Below are 20,289 nucleotides of genomic sequence, written 5' to 3'. Positions count from 1 at the left end.
AGCAGGGTGAGTGGACCCCGTGGCAGGGGGATATGGAAATTTATAATTGGGTCATAGGAAATACAAGAGGGAAGTCAGTGGAGGAATCTGCTCAACATCTATACACAAATGCAAGGAGTATGGGGAATAAACAGGAAGATCTGGAAGTATTAGTACATAAGCCAAATTATGATTTTACTGCTATTACTGAGACTGGTTAGGAAAAATCTCATGACTGGAATATATGTATAGAGGGGGACAGCTTATTCAGAAAGGACAGGTAGAGAAATAGGGAGGAGGTGTTGCATTATATATCAAGAATATAGACACCTGTTCTGCAGTCCAGAAAGAGGTAAGAGGAAGACCAGTTGAAAGTCTCTGGGTAAAGATAATAGGGGAGACAGCATAGTAATGTCTACTATAGATCACCAAATCAGGAAGAGGAGGTGGATGAGGAATTTTTAGAACAAATAATGGAAATATTCAAAACACAAGACCTTGTACTGATCGGAGATCAGGAAATGACAGATTTCATGACTCTAAGGAAAGGAAGGAGTAAGACCAGCAAAATAAGAAAAATGGACTTCAAAAAAGTAAACTTTAGCAAGTTCAGAGAATGGGTAGATAAGGTCCCAATGGAAGAAAATCTAAGGAAAAAAGGAGTGCAGGAGAGCCGGCCGTTTTTCAAGGAGACAATATTAAAGGCATAACTGCAAACTATCCCAATACGAAGGAAAGATAGGAAGAATATTAAGAAAACAAGATGGCTCCATCGGGAGCTCTTTAATGACATGAAAATCCAAAGGGAAACCTACAAAAAGTGGAAACAAGGTCACAATGCAAAGGATGAATACAAAATAACAGCACAAGTATGTATGGACAACATCAGAAAGGCTTAGGCAAAACATGAGTTACACCTAGGAATGAACGTAACAGGCAATAAGAAGAGATTCTTTAAATACACTAGGAACAAAAGACAATGAAGGAAAGTGAAGGTCCTCAGCGTGAAAGGAGAGCTAATAACTGATGACATCAAGAAGGCTGAGGTGTTTAATTTCTATTTTGTTTCAGTTTTCCATTAAAAAGGTGAATGGTGGTCAGATAGTCAACACAATTAATATTAACAACAGAGGTGAAGGGATGCAAGCCACAATAGGGAAAGAACAGGTTAAAGAAAATTTAGATAAGGTAGATGTATTCAGGTTGGCAGGGCCTGATGAAATTCATCCTAGGGTACTTAAAGAACTATTTGAAGCAATCTCAGAACCTTTAGCAATTATCTTTGAGAACTCATGGAGGACAGGTGAGGTCCCAGAGGACTGGAGAAGGGCAAACATAGTACCTATCTTTAAAAGGGGAAAAAAAGAGGAAAATTATAGACCAGTCAGCCTAACTTTGATACCTGGAAAGATACTGGAACAAATTATTAAACAATCAGTTTGTAAGCACCTACAGGACAATATGGTTATAAGGAATAGCCAGCATGGATTTGGAAAGAACAAATTATGCCAAACCAACCTAATTTCCTCCTTTCACAGGGTTATTGGCTTAGCGGACAGGGGGGAAATTGTAGACAGGATATACCTTAATTTTACTCAGGCTTTTGACAGTCTCATAAGCAAACAAGGGAAATGTGGTCAAGATTAAATTGTTATACGGTGGGTGTGACAGAATACACCTCTGTATTCACACCCTGCACACTACTGTAATAATCTTTGGATAAAATATGCCTTGTTAAGGTACCATTTGAAAACTAATAACTCACTGGTCAATAATATCATGGTTAAATGTATGTAGCAACATTATCTGTAAAGTTATAAACATAAGCTGAAATCATGACTGAAGTATGTGTACCAGACAATCCTCGAGAGTGGGTAAACCTGTTTCCCAAAGACAAAGGGCAAGTTGATGCCCTGGCCAGGTGTCACCAAGCTGATGGGTGCGGCTGGCTGCAGGGCCGCCCGAGCAGCTGGCTGCAAAGCTGCTCCAGCAGCGGCCTGTGTGGCTGTCCCCGGGGGGGGGGGGGGGGGGGCTGCGATGGGGATGCTTTGGGCTCCTATGGGGGGGGGGGGCAGATGGGGAGGGCCGGGGCCTCGGGCACAAGGGAAGGGGTTAGCTTCCCTGGGCAGCCGGGTCACCAGCTGCCCATGAAGATGAAATTCAATAAAGTGCGAAGCACGTCACTTACAAGTACATCAAATGCACAGCTATAAAATGGGGAATAACTGGCTAAGTGGCAGTACTTCAGAAAAGGATCTGGGGGTTACAGTGGATCACAAATTGAATATGAGTTAACAGTGTGATGCAGATGAGAAAAAGGCTAATATCACTGAGGGGTATATTAACAGGAGTGTCATTTATAAGACATGGGAGACAACTGTCCTACTCTACTCGGCACTGGAGAGGTCTCAACTGGGTTACTGTGTCCAATTCTGGCCACACACTTTAGGAAAGATGTGAACAAATCAGAGATAGTCTAGAGGAGAGCAAAAAAAAAAAAAATAGATAAAAGTTTAGGCAACCTGATCTATGAGGCAAGGTTAACAAATCTGAGCATGTTTAGTCTTCAGAAAAGCAAATTGAGGAGGGGTTTAACAGCTATCAAATATGTTAAGGGCAGTTATAAAGAGGATTGTGATCAATTGTTCTCTGTGGCCACTGAGGGTTGGAGAAGAAATTATCTTAATATGCAGGGAGATTTAGGTCAGATATTAGGAAACACTTTCAAACTAGTTATGCTTGGGAATAGGCTTCCAAGGGAGGTTGTGGAATCCTTATCACTAGAAGTTTTTAAGAACAGGCTGGACAAACACCTGTCGAAGATAGTCTAGATTTACTTTCCTGCTTCAGTCCAGGGGGCTGGACTTCATGACTTCTTGAGATTCCTTCCAGCCCTATGATTCTATGATACAAAACAAATTATTTTAACTTATCAAATTTTGTTACTTTTATCTAATTAACTGTATTTGCATTAAGAAAAAATAAAACCACTTATCAACATGAGAGTGCACCAACATTTTAGAATGTGTGCATTACAAGTGGTGTAGAAAACTCATTTATGATACTATATTTTAAACATCTGAGAAATAAGTATGCAAATCAGACAATTTTAGAAATTCTACCTTGATTTTGCTCAGTCTGACTTTTTCAAGATCTGTATTCCTGATTCCTGGGGTACCTGGTTAAGAAGAAAAATGAGTCTTGGTGCTTTAGAGAAGTGTTGCCTTTTACACATCTGAAACTGTAGTAACTTTAAAAGAAAAGGAGTACTTGTGGCACCTTAGAGACTAACCAATTTATTTGAGCATAAGCTTTCGTGAGCTACCGCTCACTTCATTGGATGCATACTGTGGAAACTGCTCACTTCATCGGATGCATACTGTGGAAACTGCAGAAGACATTATATACACAGAGACCATTTGTTTCATGGTCTCTGTGTATATAATGTCTTCTGCAGTTTCCACAGTATGCATCCGATGAAGTGAGCTGTAGCTCACGAAAGCTTATGCTCAAATAAATTGGTTAGTCTCTAAGGTGCCACAAGTACTCCTTTTCTTTTTGCGAATACAGACTAACACGGCTGCTCCTCTGAAACCTGTAGTAACTTTGTGATCTTGGTTAAGTCACTTGGTGACTGACTCTGCAAAGCTGAACTCAGTGGGTAGGCATTTTATCAGTGACTTTAATGGGTAAAAAAACCAGGCCCTTAAAAACTCACTACTCTTAATTTCCCTCATTCTATGAAAGTAGGAGAATGGTACTTACCCTCTTTTGTAAATCACTTTGAGATTTATAGATGTACTACTTACAAAAGTAGTAAGCAACAGTACCAGTAACAGTGTCCATCTTTTTGTTCTCTGCTTGTACATTCACCTAACACAGTGGCATCCTGGCCCATGACTTAGGCTCCTAGGTGCTACAGAAATACAAATAATAAATAATATTCATGAAGAAATACTATAGCCACTTATTTGTGTGCTGTAACCCCTGCTTTGGTAGCGAGATCTCTGTCTGTGAGCTCTTGAAGTCAAAAGGAATATGTAGCAATGTACCTAACCCAGTGGGAGTTACCTCCCTGCTATAGATTAAGCTGAGGGTAATGTGAATGGATTATTTATTTAAAAACTAAGGCTAAATCATTGTTTTACTTGCAAAGTCTTGCCACCCTGCGCCTTGTCTCCTCATGAAATGGTTTCTGAAAGGGGCCAAGTTGTGTCTTTAGGAAGCTTTGGTTCGATTCCCTCTCCCCTTGGGGCCCGTCCCCCCCCCAGTTGCAATTTAACTTCCAGCAACACCAAGATTTCCAGCTTGACTCACCATTATTTGCCGCCCCGCTGTACGAACACGGCCACTCCCCGCCCCAACCAGTCCAGCGCTGAACGGCACCTGCCAAGCGCGCGGGGCGGGGCCCCACGTCTCCCTCTCCACCCTCGCGCCCGGGGGCCAGGCTGCCCGCGAAGCCCGCGCGCGGGGCAGGGAGGCGGGCGGGCCGCACTCCGGCAAGGGGCGAGGCAGCCCGTGCGGGCGCCCCCTGCTGGCGGGGGCGGGGGGAGGCTGCGGGCCCCTCGCCCTCGCCCTCGCCCGGCTCCCTGCCCTGCGTGTCACGGCCCCGCTGCCGCCCTGGGGGCCCCCGGGCAGCGCCGAGCTGGGCTGCCGGGCTCCGCGCGCTCCTGGCCGCTCCGCCTGCAGCCGCCGGCCGCGGGGGGCGGCGCACGCAGCGGAGGGCACTCAGGGGCCCGCCTCGCGGCCGTCGGGATCCTGCGGGAGGGAGCCGCCGCCGCCGCCTCTGCCTCTGCCCGGCGGGCCGCGCGGGTAAGCAGGGCGCGGGGACGGCGCGCGGCGCCTGGCGAGCTCCCGGGGGCGGGCGCGCCGGCCGCAGACCGGCTGCAAGGGGCAGCCGGGGGAGGGGAAAGGCGCGCGAGCCTGGCTCCCTCCCAGCGCCCCGCCGAGCTGGGGGCATCCTCTGCCTCCCTCCCGTGGCTGGCTTTGTCTGGGGGGCGCTCGGCATCCACCTGGGCGGGACCTGCCAGCTCCTCATCGTGCAGCCCCGGCAGGTCGTTGCATTTCAGCAGAACCAGGCTCTGAGCGAGCGCCGCGTGCAGGGGAGACTCCACGGAGCCCTGCAGAGCTCGGGCCACTCTCTGATCACAGCCCAGCCCCTCGGCGGCTTGGGGGGAGGGGGAAGGGGGGGACACAGGCACCTAGATCTCGGGGGAAGAGCGCTTCTGAGGCTCTAAAATACAGCTGTGCAGTTACACCAGCCATTGGTCCAGCCTGTCACCCTTCAGACACTGCCCGGGGAATTTCACACAAAAAGCAAAAATGTGTAACAGGAGTATTAAGGCTCCGACTTAAAAGCAGGCAGGAAAGGCAAATCGGAGACTCCAGGCTCTCCCCTTGACTCACCGCACGCGGAGGTAGGTATTGAGCGCTGGATGGATGCTACTTAGAGCGATTCCACTGTGCACCCCTCTCTCCATCCCGCAATACTTGTCGGAGGTGTTCATATATGACACGTTGCAAGAAGGTGAGCTTCAGTCTCATTTCCCCCCCCCCCCGAGGATGACTCAGTCAATCATTAAAAATTTCCAGCTTTCAGCTAAAAATGGCATCAGAAGCCATGCCCCAGGGGGAGGCGGGGGAGACATGAAAAATGGGTTCTGTTCCTGTCTCCATTTCCTTACACACACACAGCTGATGTTCATCTCCTATTTGAAACGTTTATTTTGAAATAAGAAGGGTTAGTATTCTTTTGCGAAGACTGGATCCAATTTTCGAAGCCTGTTGCCAATATTTGTGAGTCATTTCCTTGGAATCCTACCTTTGGTGTTTATTTCCCTTAGAAGGAAACTTGTAAAAGAATAATAATAGCTCTTATTCTTCATGGAAAGTAGCACACAGTACAGTGGCAGACAACTTGCTCTTTGTTCCAAAACACTTTTTTTGTTTTTGTTTACTTTCTTCAGCGGACAAAAGCGAAGAAGGCAATATAATTAATTCCATAAAACATCTAATTTATGGTGCCAGCGACATTCGTGTACCGCTGCACTGGAGTGAAAAGCGAACTGGGAAAGCAATTTTAATTGGTGCATCTTTAAAGAAATAAAGAGAACGGCATTGTGATTTTGGAATTCTGTGATATTAAACTGCTTCGCTTTGTCAACCCAGCCAGACTTGCTTGACCCCTTTTCTTTCTGTTACTTCAGTAATAATAATAATAATTAATGTCTAGCACTTTTCCAGCTACAACAGACTTTACAAAGGATAACTAATTAGAAATACTAATTACAAAAAAAAACACCTTATGTTAAAATAACATTTATTATAGTTTCCAGTAACGGGAGCGTCTTTCATCACCCAGGATCCCAAAGTGTTTTGCAAAGTAAACTCCCCTGGACTTCAGTGGAGGCAGGCAGGGGTTCTATAGACCTGGAAGAATCACGCAGCCACCAGTGGGGTGGTGGTGAGGCATATGGCAGAGGACAGTGGACATTTTGGCTGAGAACACTGGAAGAAACATCTATTCTTATTTTTAACAAAGTACCATGGAATCTTACTGTTCCCATAGAACAGGCAGGACCCTGGTTTTTAAGGGCTCATCTGGGAAAAAAGTATATAATAGACTTCATGGAATCTGGTTTCACACCTGCTAAAATCATAAGACCATAAGAATGGCCCTACTGGGTCAGACCAAAGGTCCATCTAGTCCAGTATTCTGTCTTCTGACAGTGGCCAGTGCCAGGTGCCCCACAGGGAATGAACAGAACAGGTAATCATCAAGTGATCCATCCCTTGTCTGTCATTCCCAGCTTCTGGCAAACAGAGGCTAGGGACACCATTCCTGCCCATTCTGCCTAATAGCCATTGAGGGACCTATCCTCCATGAATTTATCTAGTTCTTTTTTGAACGCTGTTATGGTCTTGGCCTTCACAACATCCTCTGGCAAGGAGTTCCACGGGTTGACTGGGCGCTGTCTGAAGAAAAATCGTCTGACAAAAAAAAATCACAAATTTGCATACATTGTCATATATTTACATAAGTCCAGGTACAGACCATCATAAACAGATGCCTTCCCATTTTAAAGTTTAGCTGTAATGAACCCCAGTGGCAAGATATTTACACACAATTGGAGGGAGCACCTGAGAGGTGCAATATACTCTATTTAAATCCCAATAATTAAATAATTTAAAAAGCTGTCCTTGCCATTCTTCTTCTCTTTAATGGTGACAAGTAGTAAGAAAACAGATGGGGAGGAGTATCTGTTAATACTACTTAATTAATCCCAAAATATCAAAGGGAAATGCAGGAAGTCAAAACATTTAAAACAGTTGTGTTCTGGCTTCTGAAAATAAGTGGTAATAAGATCTTAAGGTCATACACTGAAAAATCAAAAATCCAGAAAGTGCATTTTTTCTCCTATGGAACCGTTTGCTGTCTAAACTCAGGGAACAACTCAATAGCCCCAAGAAACCCCAAAAATGTAGCCCCAAGAAGTTGCCATAGGAAAATTCCAGGAGGAAGGGAATTAAATGAAAAATCTGAGGCACGCGTCCTTTGAAAAAGATGGGAGAAAATATTCTTAGAATTAGGTTTTGTGAGAGAGGCTGGAGCATCTGGATTTGGATAATCTAAATTAGGAGAGAAATCAAGGAAGCAGATGATGATTTACAAGCATTTTCATGCCAGAGCTATTTCTTAAAACACACAAATCATTCTCTGATTTCATGTGAATTCCCCCCGCACTGAGCTGGGAGTCTGGCATCAGAAAAAAAATAGTGGATTGCTTGAGTTTCCCTGAATTAAGGGCCAAAAACGACAGGGAAAAACACTAGACTTGGCAGGTCTGTAGTTTATCTACCTCAGAGGGATGAAGAGATGAATTGACCCTGTTGGCGTGTAGATCTGTTGTTCTGGCAGTCTAGGTATTTCAGACCTGACTTAACTCTGTCACTGCTGTTGGCACATGCATATGTATGCCCAGTAGCTTTTATCTACATTTCCAGTGCAGCATGCATATGAATGAATGGAAAATCACACATCTGCAAGGCCCTGAATGATTTTGTTCCCATCTACATTCCTAGTTTCATTTTCTCCTTCTTCCCCTTCTCCTCCTTGCACTTTCCCCCCCTTTCACTTTATTTCTCCCTTTACCTTTTTGTTCCACACTCTGTTCCATACCTTCTAGCAGGCTGCCTCTGTCTGAAACAGTCTCCCTTCTGATCTGTGAAGCATCTTCTCTCTTCTCTTTCAAACTAACCTCTTCAGTCAACTCCTGCTTACTCCTCTTCATTAATAATCCCCACACCTTAACCCTTGTCAAGTACTTTGCCTAGTGCCTTTTTGTTTGTTTGTTTGACAGAAAGCTGGCCAGTGTAGGGACCAGCTCTGAATCTGTATGTATAAAACACGGTACATTTGTGATGCTACTATATATTAATATTATTTAATAATCACAAAGAAGGAGCAGGTACGACAGAAATTCCTTCCCACTCTGATGTGTCCCCCTCTCCCACCCAATGCAATCCCACATCTTGACTTGTGTCTCTGCTCTCTCCTCCTGGAAGTCTCGCTGTTACCAAACTTAACATGACCAAACCCTGGGCGCTGGACTCATTTTCGGTCATTGGGGCTAACATAACCATTCTCCCTGTCACCCAAACCCTTAACGTAGGGATCTTCTTTGACTCCTCCCTTTCTCTTGCTGCATCTAGGCTATGGACAAATCTTGCTCCTGCTGCAGCCATGACGTTCCTAATACCCATCCTCATCATGCTGTGTCCTCCAGGCCTTGAGCATCTCCCATCTTCCTTACTGTAGCTTCCGTCCAGACATACACCCACATCCTTCCAGTCTGAGCTGCTCAAACACAGCTGCTGAGGGATCATCTCCCTTGCTCACTGCCCTGACCACAGGGAATTCCTCCACTGTCTCCTTCTTCTTTCCCTGCATCCAGTTCAAGCTTCTTTGCTTCACCTTCAAAGACCTTCCCAACTCTGCTGCCCCCTGCCGACCCACTCCTCTCGTGTGGTGTCGTCCCTCCCCCACGCCAGCCATGACGCCGGCATTGCTTTACCCATGTGCCAACTTCTCACATGAGCATCCCATCTTGCCATTACACATGGAAAGCCCTCCCTGCCTGAGCTGTAAGGGCACTTCCATTTCCTCCTTCAGCCTCTCCCCAATGCCCCCCTCTGCTGCCTACAAAAAAGCAGCCAATTCATAATGGCGAGGCTGAAGAGGGGAGGGACTCGTTTACACTATTTCTAGTTTTTGTAAATGTATATATAAACATAGTATATATTTGACTGTATTTCTCTTCCCGCACCCTTTGTCTGGCACTTGTTTTCTGAGATTGTAAACTCCCTTGGGCAGGGACTGTGGTTTGCAGATGGTTGGACAGTGCCCAGCACAATAGGGCTTTTGGGTGCCACAGCGATGTAAATATTAACCAGGTACAGCCGGAACATTTGGGCAAATTTATTTCCTAAGTACATGGCTCAACAATTGTTTAATCCAGCTAGGAAAAGCAAGGCGATACAGTGTTTAGAAAGCCCTCCTGTCCTTAAATCATGCCTTTGATCACTTTAGATAATCTATTACCAGCTGGACAGTGGGGTGGGAGGAGGTATTTTTTCATATTCTCTGTGTATATATAAAGTCTCCTACAGTTTCCACGGCATGCATCCGATGAAGTGAGCTGTAGCTCAGGAAAGCTCATGCTCAAATAAATTGGTTAGTCTCTAAGGTGCCACAAGTACTCCTTTTCTTTTTGCCTTTGTACTTTGGGATTGCTAGAATATATGGTAAATAGTGAGACCTGAGCAGTACGAGCTCAGGAGTTAAGAATGGAGTAGCCACTGGAAGTCTATTTCGTTTTGTCTTTATTGATCTGAGCGAGACCCTGCAGCATTATTGTAACAAGCATTTTAAATGTAACTTCTGTTTTTAGAGGCATTCCAGAACTGTACAAAGAGCCCTTTTCATTGACATTGCATCAGACTTGTTGTAAAGTGAATGGCATCATTAGAGTTCTCTCATTAACATCATAATGAATCTGAAGGCATAGTGAGTGAGAATCCTAGCAAATGGAATCGAGTAGCAATGTATAGTAGTCTTACGGTATAAAACTGCGTGCAGAAACAGTTTGGCATTTTAACCTTCAGGCTGCTGTAGGTGCCTCAGGGTGTCCTCCTGCTGCATGCATTTGGCTGACAACGTGGAAAAGTTGTGGTAGCCTACGGATGAAGGGCTGGGTTCAGTAAAAACTGCCACTGAAGCCCACACAAGGCTCCAAAATGGATTTAAAAATATTTGAATTCAGCCCTAAATGTCAACCTTTTGCTGCAGTTTTGTACAATGACTGTACTGTGCACTCAGTATACATATTTTATCCTTTTATATCCAGTCGCGTTAATGGAAGCTCACCATTCATATGTTGTTCTGAAAAGTCTCAATGAAATAAATGCGAATTGGATTGAATCCAGATATTGCATACAATAATGTAGTGTAAATGGATTCCGAATGTGACTAGGAGACAATGGGACCTGGGTTCTATTTCTCGTTGTGCCACTGATTTGCTGTCCGACTGGTAAAACACTTGGACTAAATCCTGTCACCCTTAATCATGATGAATAGTATCCTAACCTGCAAGCAGTCACATTGAAGTCCTTATGTGGGCAGTCAGGTGTTATTTATCTTGAGTAAACATGGCAGAAAGTGGTGCTTAGAAACTTTTTTTTTTTCAGAAATTACCTTTGATTTGGGATCCAACTTTAGACCCCTGGAGCCTGATTTTCAGAGGTGCTGAGTACCCGAAACTCTCTTTTAAGACAAGTGGACTTGTGGGAAGTAAGGGCACCCCAAATTAGAGGCCCCTTTTGAAATGTTGGGCTTCAACCTCTATGCATGTAAACTAGTTTCTCTGCTGCAAAATTGGGGATAGGGACACTTACCTTTGTAAAGTACTTTGAGATCAACAGATTAAATGCTATGGATGATTATTTATGTTTTTATTATGTTATAAAATGTTACAGAGAACAGATTTTGTTCATGGACAGTAGCTGTATATAAAAGTTAAACCAACTTCCCTCTATTAATTTTATATGTTCTAAATAGCAGGCACAGTTAATTTACTTTAAAAACAGTCTGCAAAATTGTATTTTTCCAAGATTAATCTGTTTCTACTCTGAGAACTGCGCAGAAAGCATCCCAGCCCGTTCTTCTTTCCATGTGTGCTGTCTATGTGTTTGTGCTCAAACACAGAAAGACCCCTTTGAAATGAAATATTGTTTAAAAAAAAGCAGGACTGAAAACTTTGATTCCAAATTTTATGCTAATAAAAACATCTGTCAGAAAAAGGCATCTGCGAGAGATGCTGATTTATAAGACGTTATTAAATGCAAAGAAATCCTGACTTCTCCAAAGCAGCAGAGGGTTTCTTCCAACCTCTTTTCTCTAAGGACAAATGCTAAGTCTTGACATGGTGCCAGCATCAGGAGACTGATGTCTAACTGTGAGTGACTGCTCAGGGCAGATTAATGAGTAGATCAGTTCATGGGTGCTTTCCAATGACAGCATAATCTTTTTCGGTAGCATACATTTGATTTTTAGCTGGTTCTCAGTCCTGGGTGAGACTGAACTACTCTTACTCTGGCCATGTGGGGGCTCTCTAATGGTAAATACATAAGATAGAGTAACTAACAGCTATAATATAATCGACGAGGCTGGTAGGTCGTGGGCCATAATTCCCCGCGGGGGCATTGTTTCTTTCTCCAGGAAAAAGAAAGGCTTAACTAATATGCTACCAATGAGAATACGGACTGAAAGTATTCTGTATGTTGTGTTTCTACGTGCCGGAGGGAGTTCCAAGCCACATAATAATTTGGTTTCATAGCGGGAAGTTGAAATTGCACATTTACGGTTGAATTCTGTAGTCCTTCCTCAGCCAAAACTCCCAGAGACTTTAGTTGAAACCCCACCTGACTCCCACTATTCAATGTGAAGTGAATGTACATTTGCTGCTTGAGTAAGGGCTACAGGATCGAGCCACAGTGTTATCCAGCAAGCCAGCACTCGCCCATTTCTGAAGAAAGTGGCACTCCGGATGCGTTCTTAAGGTATCTGACAGATGTTGACGATTTGTTTTTCTTAATCGCTCACTTCTGCTGCTTCTGATATCTTTCTCCAGCCAGGCAGAGTTTAATTGCTCGCACTTTGAATTGCTGGGACCACATCCCGCCCTCTCCCCATTCCCCACCGGCCTCCCCTTGGGTCCTTGTCTTCCTGCAGTAGCACCGACCTGAGACACGCAGGAGGAGAAAACTAAATTCCAGTTTCTTGGAGAGAGGAGGAGGGGGAGGGGCCAGGCTGCGTCTCAGTGCATTGTTCTGTACTCCTGTGCCAAGAAGTAGGTGAACTGGGGAAAGTGAGCTGAGCTGTTGCCCCTTTCAGGAAGTTTGCTCCCTCGCTTCGCGTTTGCACTGGGAGGCAGATCGCTGCCTGGCGCTGGCCCTGGAGTCCCGGCTCCTGCTTAATATTCTGCCTGCTTCGCTGCTGTTGTGCTTGGCTCCTGTGGGACTGCAACTCACGGCTTGAAACGGGAGCCAATTTTCTGTCTTCATCTCACAGTGTTTTGACTGGAGGCAGATCCAGTTCAGTCCGATCGGGGCTAGTGGAAACAACTACCTAAGTCTCTTCTGTGTCTTTCGCTTGGGAGCAGGGGAGCAGAAAACAAACCCACCACACACACACACACACACACAGACACACAGACACACACACACACACAGACACACACACAACACACACACACAGACACACACACACAGACACACACACACGCGCCCGCGCGCGATGTGGCTGCCGAGGCCGGGCTGCTGAGAAGGAGAGCATGGGAAGCGAATTGAACTGATTCGTTACATACAATCTGTGAGCATCGTTTGGATCTGCTCGTTTGATTTATTTCCATGGAAGGGGGTGGGAGGGAAGGATCGGTGCATGGGGGGATCTCGGGGAGGGGAGGGAGGGATCCTCGATGCGTGTGATCTGGTCCCTCTTTTTAGTAGAGGGTTTTTTTTTCCCCGCTAAAGGATGAAAAATGTAATTTTAAAAGGCACCTGGATCAACGGAGCCCGGGGGGAGGGGAGTCGGAGAACAATAAGCAATGGACTAGAGAGAGCCGGAGAAAGAGACGTACCCGCTGCAGCAAGATAGAGCCTACACTGGTGCGAGCAAGAGAGTTTGGGGGCTGCGTTATTACGCGGCGAGAGAGCAAGCGGCTAGGCAGTGGCGGGAGGGCAGGACGAAGTGGGGGGAAAGAAGAGGATGGCGAAGCAGTGACGGTCCCTCCTGGAAAGCCGTGCTCCCCCTCCGCGGTGCCGGGGGACTCGCCCATGCCCCGGGCTGCTCGGGCTGACCGGGCTGTTGTGTTCTGCTTGCAGGTCTCGGGCGCTCAGCAATGACTCTGGTGCTGTCCATGCAGAGATTCTGCGAGCCCATTGTCTCGGGAGGAGCGGCCGAGATCGCAGAGTACCAGACCCTGTGGGGGTCGCACTGTGGCAGCAAGACTAGCCCCTCGGATCCTCAGCAGCAGGGAGACAGGGCACCATGTCATTCTCTGGCAGGTATGGCTCCCCTCCTGCCTCTCTGTGGCAGCTGAGCAAGTGGCCAAACGGTGGGGGTGGGCTGTCAGTCCCCTGAGGGGAAAAGTACTCTGGGCAAAATGAATGTCATTAGTGTGGTATTGACTATATTCAAGAAGCCAGTGCTTTTTTGGCAGAGAACTGGATCCACTCGAACCAGCTTCCACATGCAGCAATTTATCGGGCAAAGCCTTCATTCATCCTAAAGCAATGGCTGGGTGGGGTGTGTGGGGGGGAGAATAGATGGCTACACTAAACGGACAGTCATTTCAATTTCATCTGTGGAAGCATATGCGTAGATTGGAGGACTGGTGCCCAGGAAATATTATACTACAGTCACTGTCCAAAGGGATAAAAGTCATGCCATTCTGGCTAGTTGTCATTTCTTGTCTATGGATCTTAAGGAACCCTGCACGTAACTGGTCATTATAACAAGGCATTTGTCATAAATAAATTTCGTATTGGCCAAAACAGGGCTTGGGCTTCCAATGGAGATGGTGTCTATTTTGGTGTGGGGTGGGGGAAGAGAAGGGGGTCCAAGCATGGCCATCTTTATTTAGATTTTTGTGAAGATAAAATATTATAAACATTTGGATTGTAACTATTCTGGGTGCCAGTTAATAAATTATTGAGTAATGATGAGTGATGCTATAAAATGTATTTGTCCGAAGATATGTTACCTTTTTTCTCATGAAAGGTAGAAACAGACTCTTACCTTTTGTTGATCTGATCTATGCTACAGTCAGTTGTAATTTGACATGTCCACTTCTGGCTTTACACAAAACGATCAACTTCTGAAAAATTATTTTAAGCTACTAAATATTTTTCCAGGTGTATGGAATATATTTAGGAACTGTAAAATAAAATTTCTTCTGTAAATCACGGTCCATGGAATCTGAACATGATACACTGGAGAATGCCACTACTTGTTGGACTGCTTGTAAATTCAGAATGAAAGTTTTATTAAAGAAAAATATACAGAGAATGTCTAAGTATGCCAAATGCACTAATGTCCTATAGTGTCTATCAGAATGTGTCTATAGTGTCTATCTTCAATTGCCCATGCTATTGCATCACATAAGTTATTTATTAGTAAGGTAAAAAGTTTATTTGTGATCACTACAAATATATATAAACAAACGTGGTAGACTTATCCTGTAGTGAGAAAGGAATTGAAAAGTATTTTGTTTGGAGAACTTCAGGCAAACCACATGTCATTTGTCATATCTGATCTATTACCCACAGGATCACATTACAGGGGAATTTCAAATCCTATAACAACATCCAAGATCACATACTTTAAAAGGAAATATGTGGAAGAAGAGGATTTTCATCCACCACTCAGCAGCTGTACGCATAAAGTATGTTTTTTAATAGACTTTTTTTGTACTGAGCATTTCAGATACTTAGTAACACTTGCTTGACTCATTTCCAGAAGTTGACATACTCCACCCAAATGATGAGAATAATCCAGCTGTTTGCATAGAAACAAATAGTTCACACTTTTTTGGTTGTATTTTATTATTGTCATCACATAGCTTAAGAAACAAAAGGGTTTGTTCAGCTATAATAACAGTAAATATAAACACTCCGAATAACTTACTTTTCTCACATGTTTTATTCATAAAACAGTTAAACTGTGTTTACAGAGGTTACTCTAGAGCTTACACACCAAAAATGCATAATGTAAATTTAACAAAAGTAAGCTCCAGGCTCTCCCATTTTTTCAGTACTCTTTTTCCAGGATTGCTCGGCTCAGCATACCCTGGTGGGTGTGTAAATCCTACACAGGAACAGAATTATTGGAAAGGGGAGGATATTCTACTCCAAAATTGAATCTTACTTATAAAATAAAAACCCTAATTCAAAACAACAAATTAAAACCCCAGACAGCATCTTTTTTTCTCGAAAGGGGCCTGGGTGGGGTTATAGATTACATCTGACACGTGACCACATACATTGGTGTTTAGCAATTCATGGGAAACTGTTTATGTTCCTGCTTATTAAGCGCTCAGTCCTGCAAGGTACTGAGCTCCCTGCCTTGCCCCTTGCTGGATCATGGCTGATTTCTCTGGCAGTGCTACATTGTACATTTAATAGCTGAGATATAGATAAACCTTCCCCCAATATATTCTTTTATTGTAAAATCTGTTTGAATTAGTGCGTGTAAAAGGAACCACTTTGACAGTCCTGGAAATTGAAGCCCTCTCTCTGTCTATAGAATAGTTAAAGCAAGTGTAACACTGGGGTGCTGGGTGCGGGCTCTGGGCTGGGACAGAGGGTTGGTGTATAGGAGGGGGTGTGGGGCATGGCTCTGGGTTGGGGATGAGGAGTTTGGGGTGTAGCAGGCAGGCTGCCCTGGGACTGGGGTGGGGGGCCAGAGAGGAGGACTCCCCCAGCCCTCTTCCTGCCAGCCGCAGTGAGCTCTGGGGGAGGGGGAGACCCGGGGCCCTCCCTGGCCTGACACTCACCCAAGCGCCCACAGGCTGCTGCTCAGGATGTCCAGCCAGGAAAGTCCCCACCCGAGTCGACTCGGAGTTGCCTGCTGGGGCAGGGGTGGGAGGGATGATATGGGCCTCCTCCCTCTGCAGGTGTAGCAGCCGCCTCATCCTGCCCCCAGCGCCACTCCCTTGTAGCCGGCAGTGGCAGGGATGCTCTGGGGAGGTGCGTGGGGGTGGCAGGCGGGGCCGGGGGACACTCCGGGGGAAGCGCTGGGGTGGCAGCCAGGGCTGGGAGGAGACCCAGCCCCGAACATTGGTGGAGCTGGGCCCCTGGGCCCTGAATTTGCTGGAGTCCAGGCACCATGGGCCCATATAACTTGCTGCCCCTGCAGATGGTGGGAATTAGAGCAGCCTGTGTGATGTGTTTCTTCACTCCTACGCAGATTAAATTCTGTGCTAAAAATGGAAATTAGTTAATACTACTGGGAGTAACATTCACTACCCCTCTGCACTTTGATTCCCATTGTAGAGGTCACAGAGCAGAGCCCATGGCCTCCTGGGAGTAGTAACCTGACCATGCTGCCAATGCTGAGAAGGAAATCCTGGCAGGAGCCTAGAAGGGAGAGCAAATCTGTGTGCTTGTGGCCAGAGTTTTCCATAATTCCCCAGCCTCTTCTAGTTTCCTGACCTTGTTCCCACTAGACCCAGGGATTGTTGGGTGTAGTACTCAGCTCAACAGCTGCACTCCAGATGCTGCAGTGATATTTGATTGTTTTTACCACACGGCCAACATTTTTCCACACAATAGCGTGGTAAAAGCGTTTTGACTAATAGAGACTCCTCCTTGTGGAGGCCTATTTCATTGGCAGTTCTGACATTCATTCCATCTGCACTGTTGTTACTGGCTGGCCTTGCTCTCCTTAGCAGGCCTTTGGTATGGAGGGCATGCAGGAGGAAGCCTCCCTTCAGTCTGGTGGCTTTGGTGAAGCCCAACAGTGAATAGGGCCTGCTCCCTGCTCCATTCACATAAAAAACCACATCAGCTAAAACATTTCAGAGAAATTGCACAGTAGCTTTACAGTTTACACAGGATGCAACTAAAGAGCCAGCTTTTCACATTCAATGTTGGGGCAGTCAAACCTGGATTTGTGCACGCAGATAATGTTTGCCTACACATATCAAACACTTAGCTATTTGTCTCCCCAGTATGGGTGCACATCTGACATTCTGGCCATGAAAAATAGGGTCCCTAAATGCATGGGTGCACAAATTCAGAGGCCAAGCTGAGATCCCCGAGGAAATTTGGCCTATCCAAAATGTTAGCTGGATTTACATACTGCCAATAGGCTGCTCAATATTCTTCTTATTGCATAAAGCAAAACACTCTAACCCCTTTTTTTGCCTCTTCTCTTTCGTTTTCAGACAGTTTCCGTTTTTGAGGAGCGGGCACACATTCTTTACATGTCTTTGGAAAAACTGAAATTTATCGATGATCCCGAAGTCTACCTACGGAGATCCGTCCTCATAAACAATTTAATGAAGAGAATCCATGGAGAAATTGTCATGCAAAACAATTGGTGCTTCTCTGCTTGCTCTTTTGGTGGTCCCTCATCGCAAGAGTGGTTTATGGCTCAAGACTGTCCTTATAGAAAACGTCTTCGGATGGCAAAAGAGGAGTGTGAAAAGTTCCATACTTGCTGCTTTTATCAAGAATGTGGCAGTCACTATTTAAATTTACCCTTCTCTGTTAATACTAATGGGGAGACTTCTTCTTCCTCTTCTTCCTCCTCCTCCTCTTCCTCCTCCTCCCCTATATCTTTGCCAAGTTGTTCCCACCAGGTGGATTATGGCATCGGCAGCACCCCTGTTTACAGGCGTGACGACCAGGTTCTTGCTAACGAAATATTCATTACTAATGCCGAGTCTCATGGTAATCAGGAAAAGGCAAAATTAAATGATGAGAAAGGAGGTAACAAAACTGATCAAGATGGTATCACTCTAAACTGTGAACCTATGAAAGGCGACCTTGCTCTTGAATGTAAAGGCAAATTTTATGATTATTTTGAGACTGGATGTAATGACAAGAGCAACATAAATGAATCTTGGAAAAAGTCCTTAAGGGGAAAGGAATCTTTGCCAAGTAATAAAATGTGCTGCAGCAAAGGAAGTAAAATATGAGCCACCTCTTTGGCTGTAACTCTGGAGCATGCACAGCATGTTATCTATCAAAATTGTATTTTGAATGGATTCTTTATAGTTTTGTACAACGGATACAATCATGCCACAGACATTGCAGATAGTTTTAAATGACTGGAGAGCAGATTGCATAAAGCATCTGTATGATCTGCATCAGTGAGCTAGTTATAAAGATGGAGACTTCATAAAGAGCACAGTTGAATTACTGCTTACAACTATCGTTTAGCTTTTTGTTACTGAAAATACCAATAAACCAGATGGGGAAAACATACCCTTTTATATATGCCCTCCCACATGGAGTCTGCCATTAATTAAGAGGAACCTCCATTATGTTTACCAATTAGTTAGATGTTTGGTAAACAGATTGATATTACCAGCAAGGGTGCTCTGCTTCTTGTAACACAATATTTGTTGTGACAAAAGACCGGATACTATGGACTGGGATTAAACAGTTTCTACACTCTCATACTGACACTGTTAAATTCACGTATTTAACAGGTTTGTACAACTGACAAAGATAGGGTGCATTGTAAGGAAATACCTATTTATGGGATCTTAAGCAGAAATACCACCTACAGCTCAATCACTTGCACATTTTCAGCTCAGCTGTAATAATTAATGAGGCTTATGGTGGTTTGTTATTATCTAGGGCAGGTTTTTTTGGTGCCTTACTTTTTATCTTAATTTTTGCCAGCGTGAAAATTAAGTATAAAATCTGAGCTACAGCAGGGATTTATTAACCTAAGCAGAGAAAAACAGGATGGATCAATAGTATTAGAAACCTGTAATCTTTGAAATACTGAGTTCAACTTCTTATTCAACCATCGCTATTCTTCCTTTTTGATGCTCGATTGCTTTTTGATTTGCTATCCTTAGGAAGGGATTTAAGAAACAATAGAGAGACGTGTCTTGTAAACAAGCACTAGATGCTTGAGCATTTCTATGGCAACTGTCTGTTGCTGAGGATCCTTTTTTTTTTAATTCTTCCATATAATGAAGTTCATGAACCAATGGCATGCTTTATACTTTATTCTGTTTCGCATAATTTCTCTCTTTTAGACTGCAAAAGCATGTGGGGGTTTTATATAACTTTTGCTGTTGATTTAAAACAAAACAAAAAGCACAATGTTAATCAATAACGTGGCGATATGATTTGATCTTAAATAAATGTTTTAATTTTAAAAAAGATGATTTTGGAGAAACAGGGCTTGAACTTTCAATGATTAATGACAAAAAATTTGGACATACTTAGGTACATCATTTTAAAATGCACATTTTTAAAAACATACACATTGTATTTTTCAGGGGGTGATTAAGAATATGTTAGGTCCTGGATCCATCTAATTTTTGGGTTCCACACCCACCTGAACAACTGTGGATGTGCTGTGCATACCAGCCAAATCCAAACCATAGATGATATCTTATTGCTACCTGTTCCTGACTGGGACATTGTGAATCCAAACAATAGCGCTTTCTCGTTGGTTCTTGCCTTAGGAACAATTAGCTGTGCTCATGCTGTCCATTGTTCACTAAGGGTGAAATTCATCTCTGTGAACGGAAGCAGCCCAGTTCCAAATTGGGTGTAAATGGGATTTAAGGAGTGCCCAGACCTGTGATGGCCTCTGCACAGGGATAAATTTCACTTTAAGTGTACAGACCAGCACTCTTTTAAGTCATTGACATATCTATGGAGTTTATTAGTGCAGAATCAGATTCTGATTCACTGCTGCATTGGGTTCCTCTTAGAATGTAGGCCATGGATTCCAAAGAGTCTCTCTTAATCCTCCTCTGCCGTTATTTTTCATTATGGCAGGTAATATGTGTACCCCATAGTCAAGATTACAAATTGGGCATCTTTCATCAATACCTCCACTGGTCATTCTTGGAAGCTCACCAACTGCTTTAGATATGTAGTTAAATAAAGTTACCTCAATATTTGCAGTATTTCCTACAGGAAGCATATTGAATTCCTAGGGAATTTTTTAAAAAAACTGAGATAACCATTATTTAGTGATCTAAGACAAAACTGCCA

At 44.3% G+C, this 20,289-nt stretch overlaps 1 protein-coding gene across 2 annotated transcripts; it reads left to right on the top strand.

Annotated features, from left to right (window-relative positions):
* Positions 1–4,736: 4,736 nt before the first annotated feature.
* On the top strand, positions 4,737–19,348 carry SERTAD4 (SERTA domain containing 4). 2 transcript variants are annotated; one of them, XM_073335292.1, is made up of 4 exons: positions 4,737–4,791; positions 13,420–13,602; positions 14,866–14,981; positions 17,484–19,348. In XM_073335292.1, the coding sequence occupies exons 2-4, from the start codon at positions 13,437–13,439 to the stop codon at positions 18,237–18,239; spliced, it is 1,038 nt and encodes a 345-aa protein (XP_073191393.1). In that variant the 5' UTR covers positions 4,737–4,791; positions 13,420–13,436; the 3' UTR covers positions 18,240–19,348. The 2 variants fall into 2 exon arrangements, with proteins under 2 accessions (XP_073191393.1, XP_073191392.1); XM_073335291.1 differs by lacking the exon at positions 4,737–4,791 and adding an exon at positions 12,649–12,907.
* Positions 19,349–20,289: the final 941 nt, after the last annotated feature.

Source organism: Lepidochelys kempii, chromosome 3, assembly GCF_965140265.1.
Source record: "Lepidochelys kempii isolate rLepKem1 chromosome 3, rLepKem1.hap2, whole genome shotgun sequence".
NCBI classification, from domain to species: Eukaryota; Metazoa; Chordata; order Testudines; family Cheloniidae; genus Lepidochelys; species Lepidochelys kempii.
Note: the sequence above shows the minus strand (reverse complement) of the source record. Positions and strands in the feature narration are given on the sequence as shown.

Bases quoted from the DNA above. Each gene is read 5' to 3' on its own strand.
- SERTAD4 (XM_073335292.1), top strand. From the start codon at position 13,437: ATGACTCTGGTGCTGTCCATGCAGAGATTCTGCGAGCCCATTGTCTCG. The intron at 13,603-14,865 runs GTATGGCTCCCC...TATTACCCACAG, and splicing joins ACCATGTCATTCTCTGGCAG to GATCACATTACAGGGGAATT. The intron at 14,982-17,483 runs GTATGTTTTTTA...TTTCGTTTTCAG, and splicing joins TCAGCAGCTGTACGCATAAA to ACAGTTTCCGTTTTTGAGGA.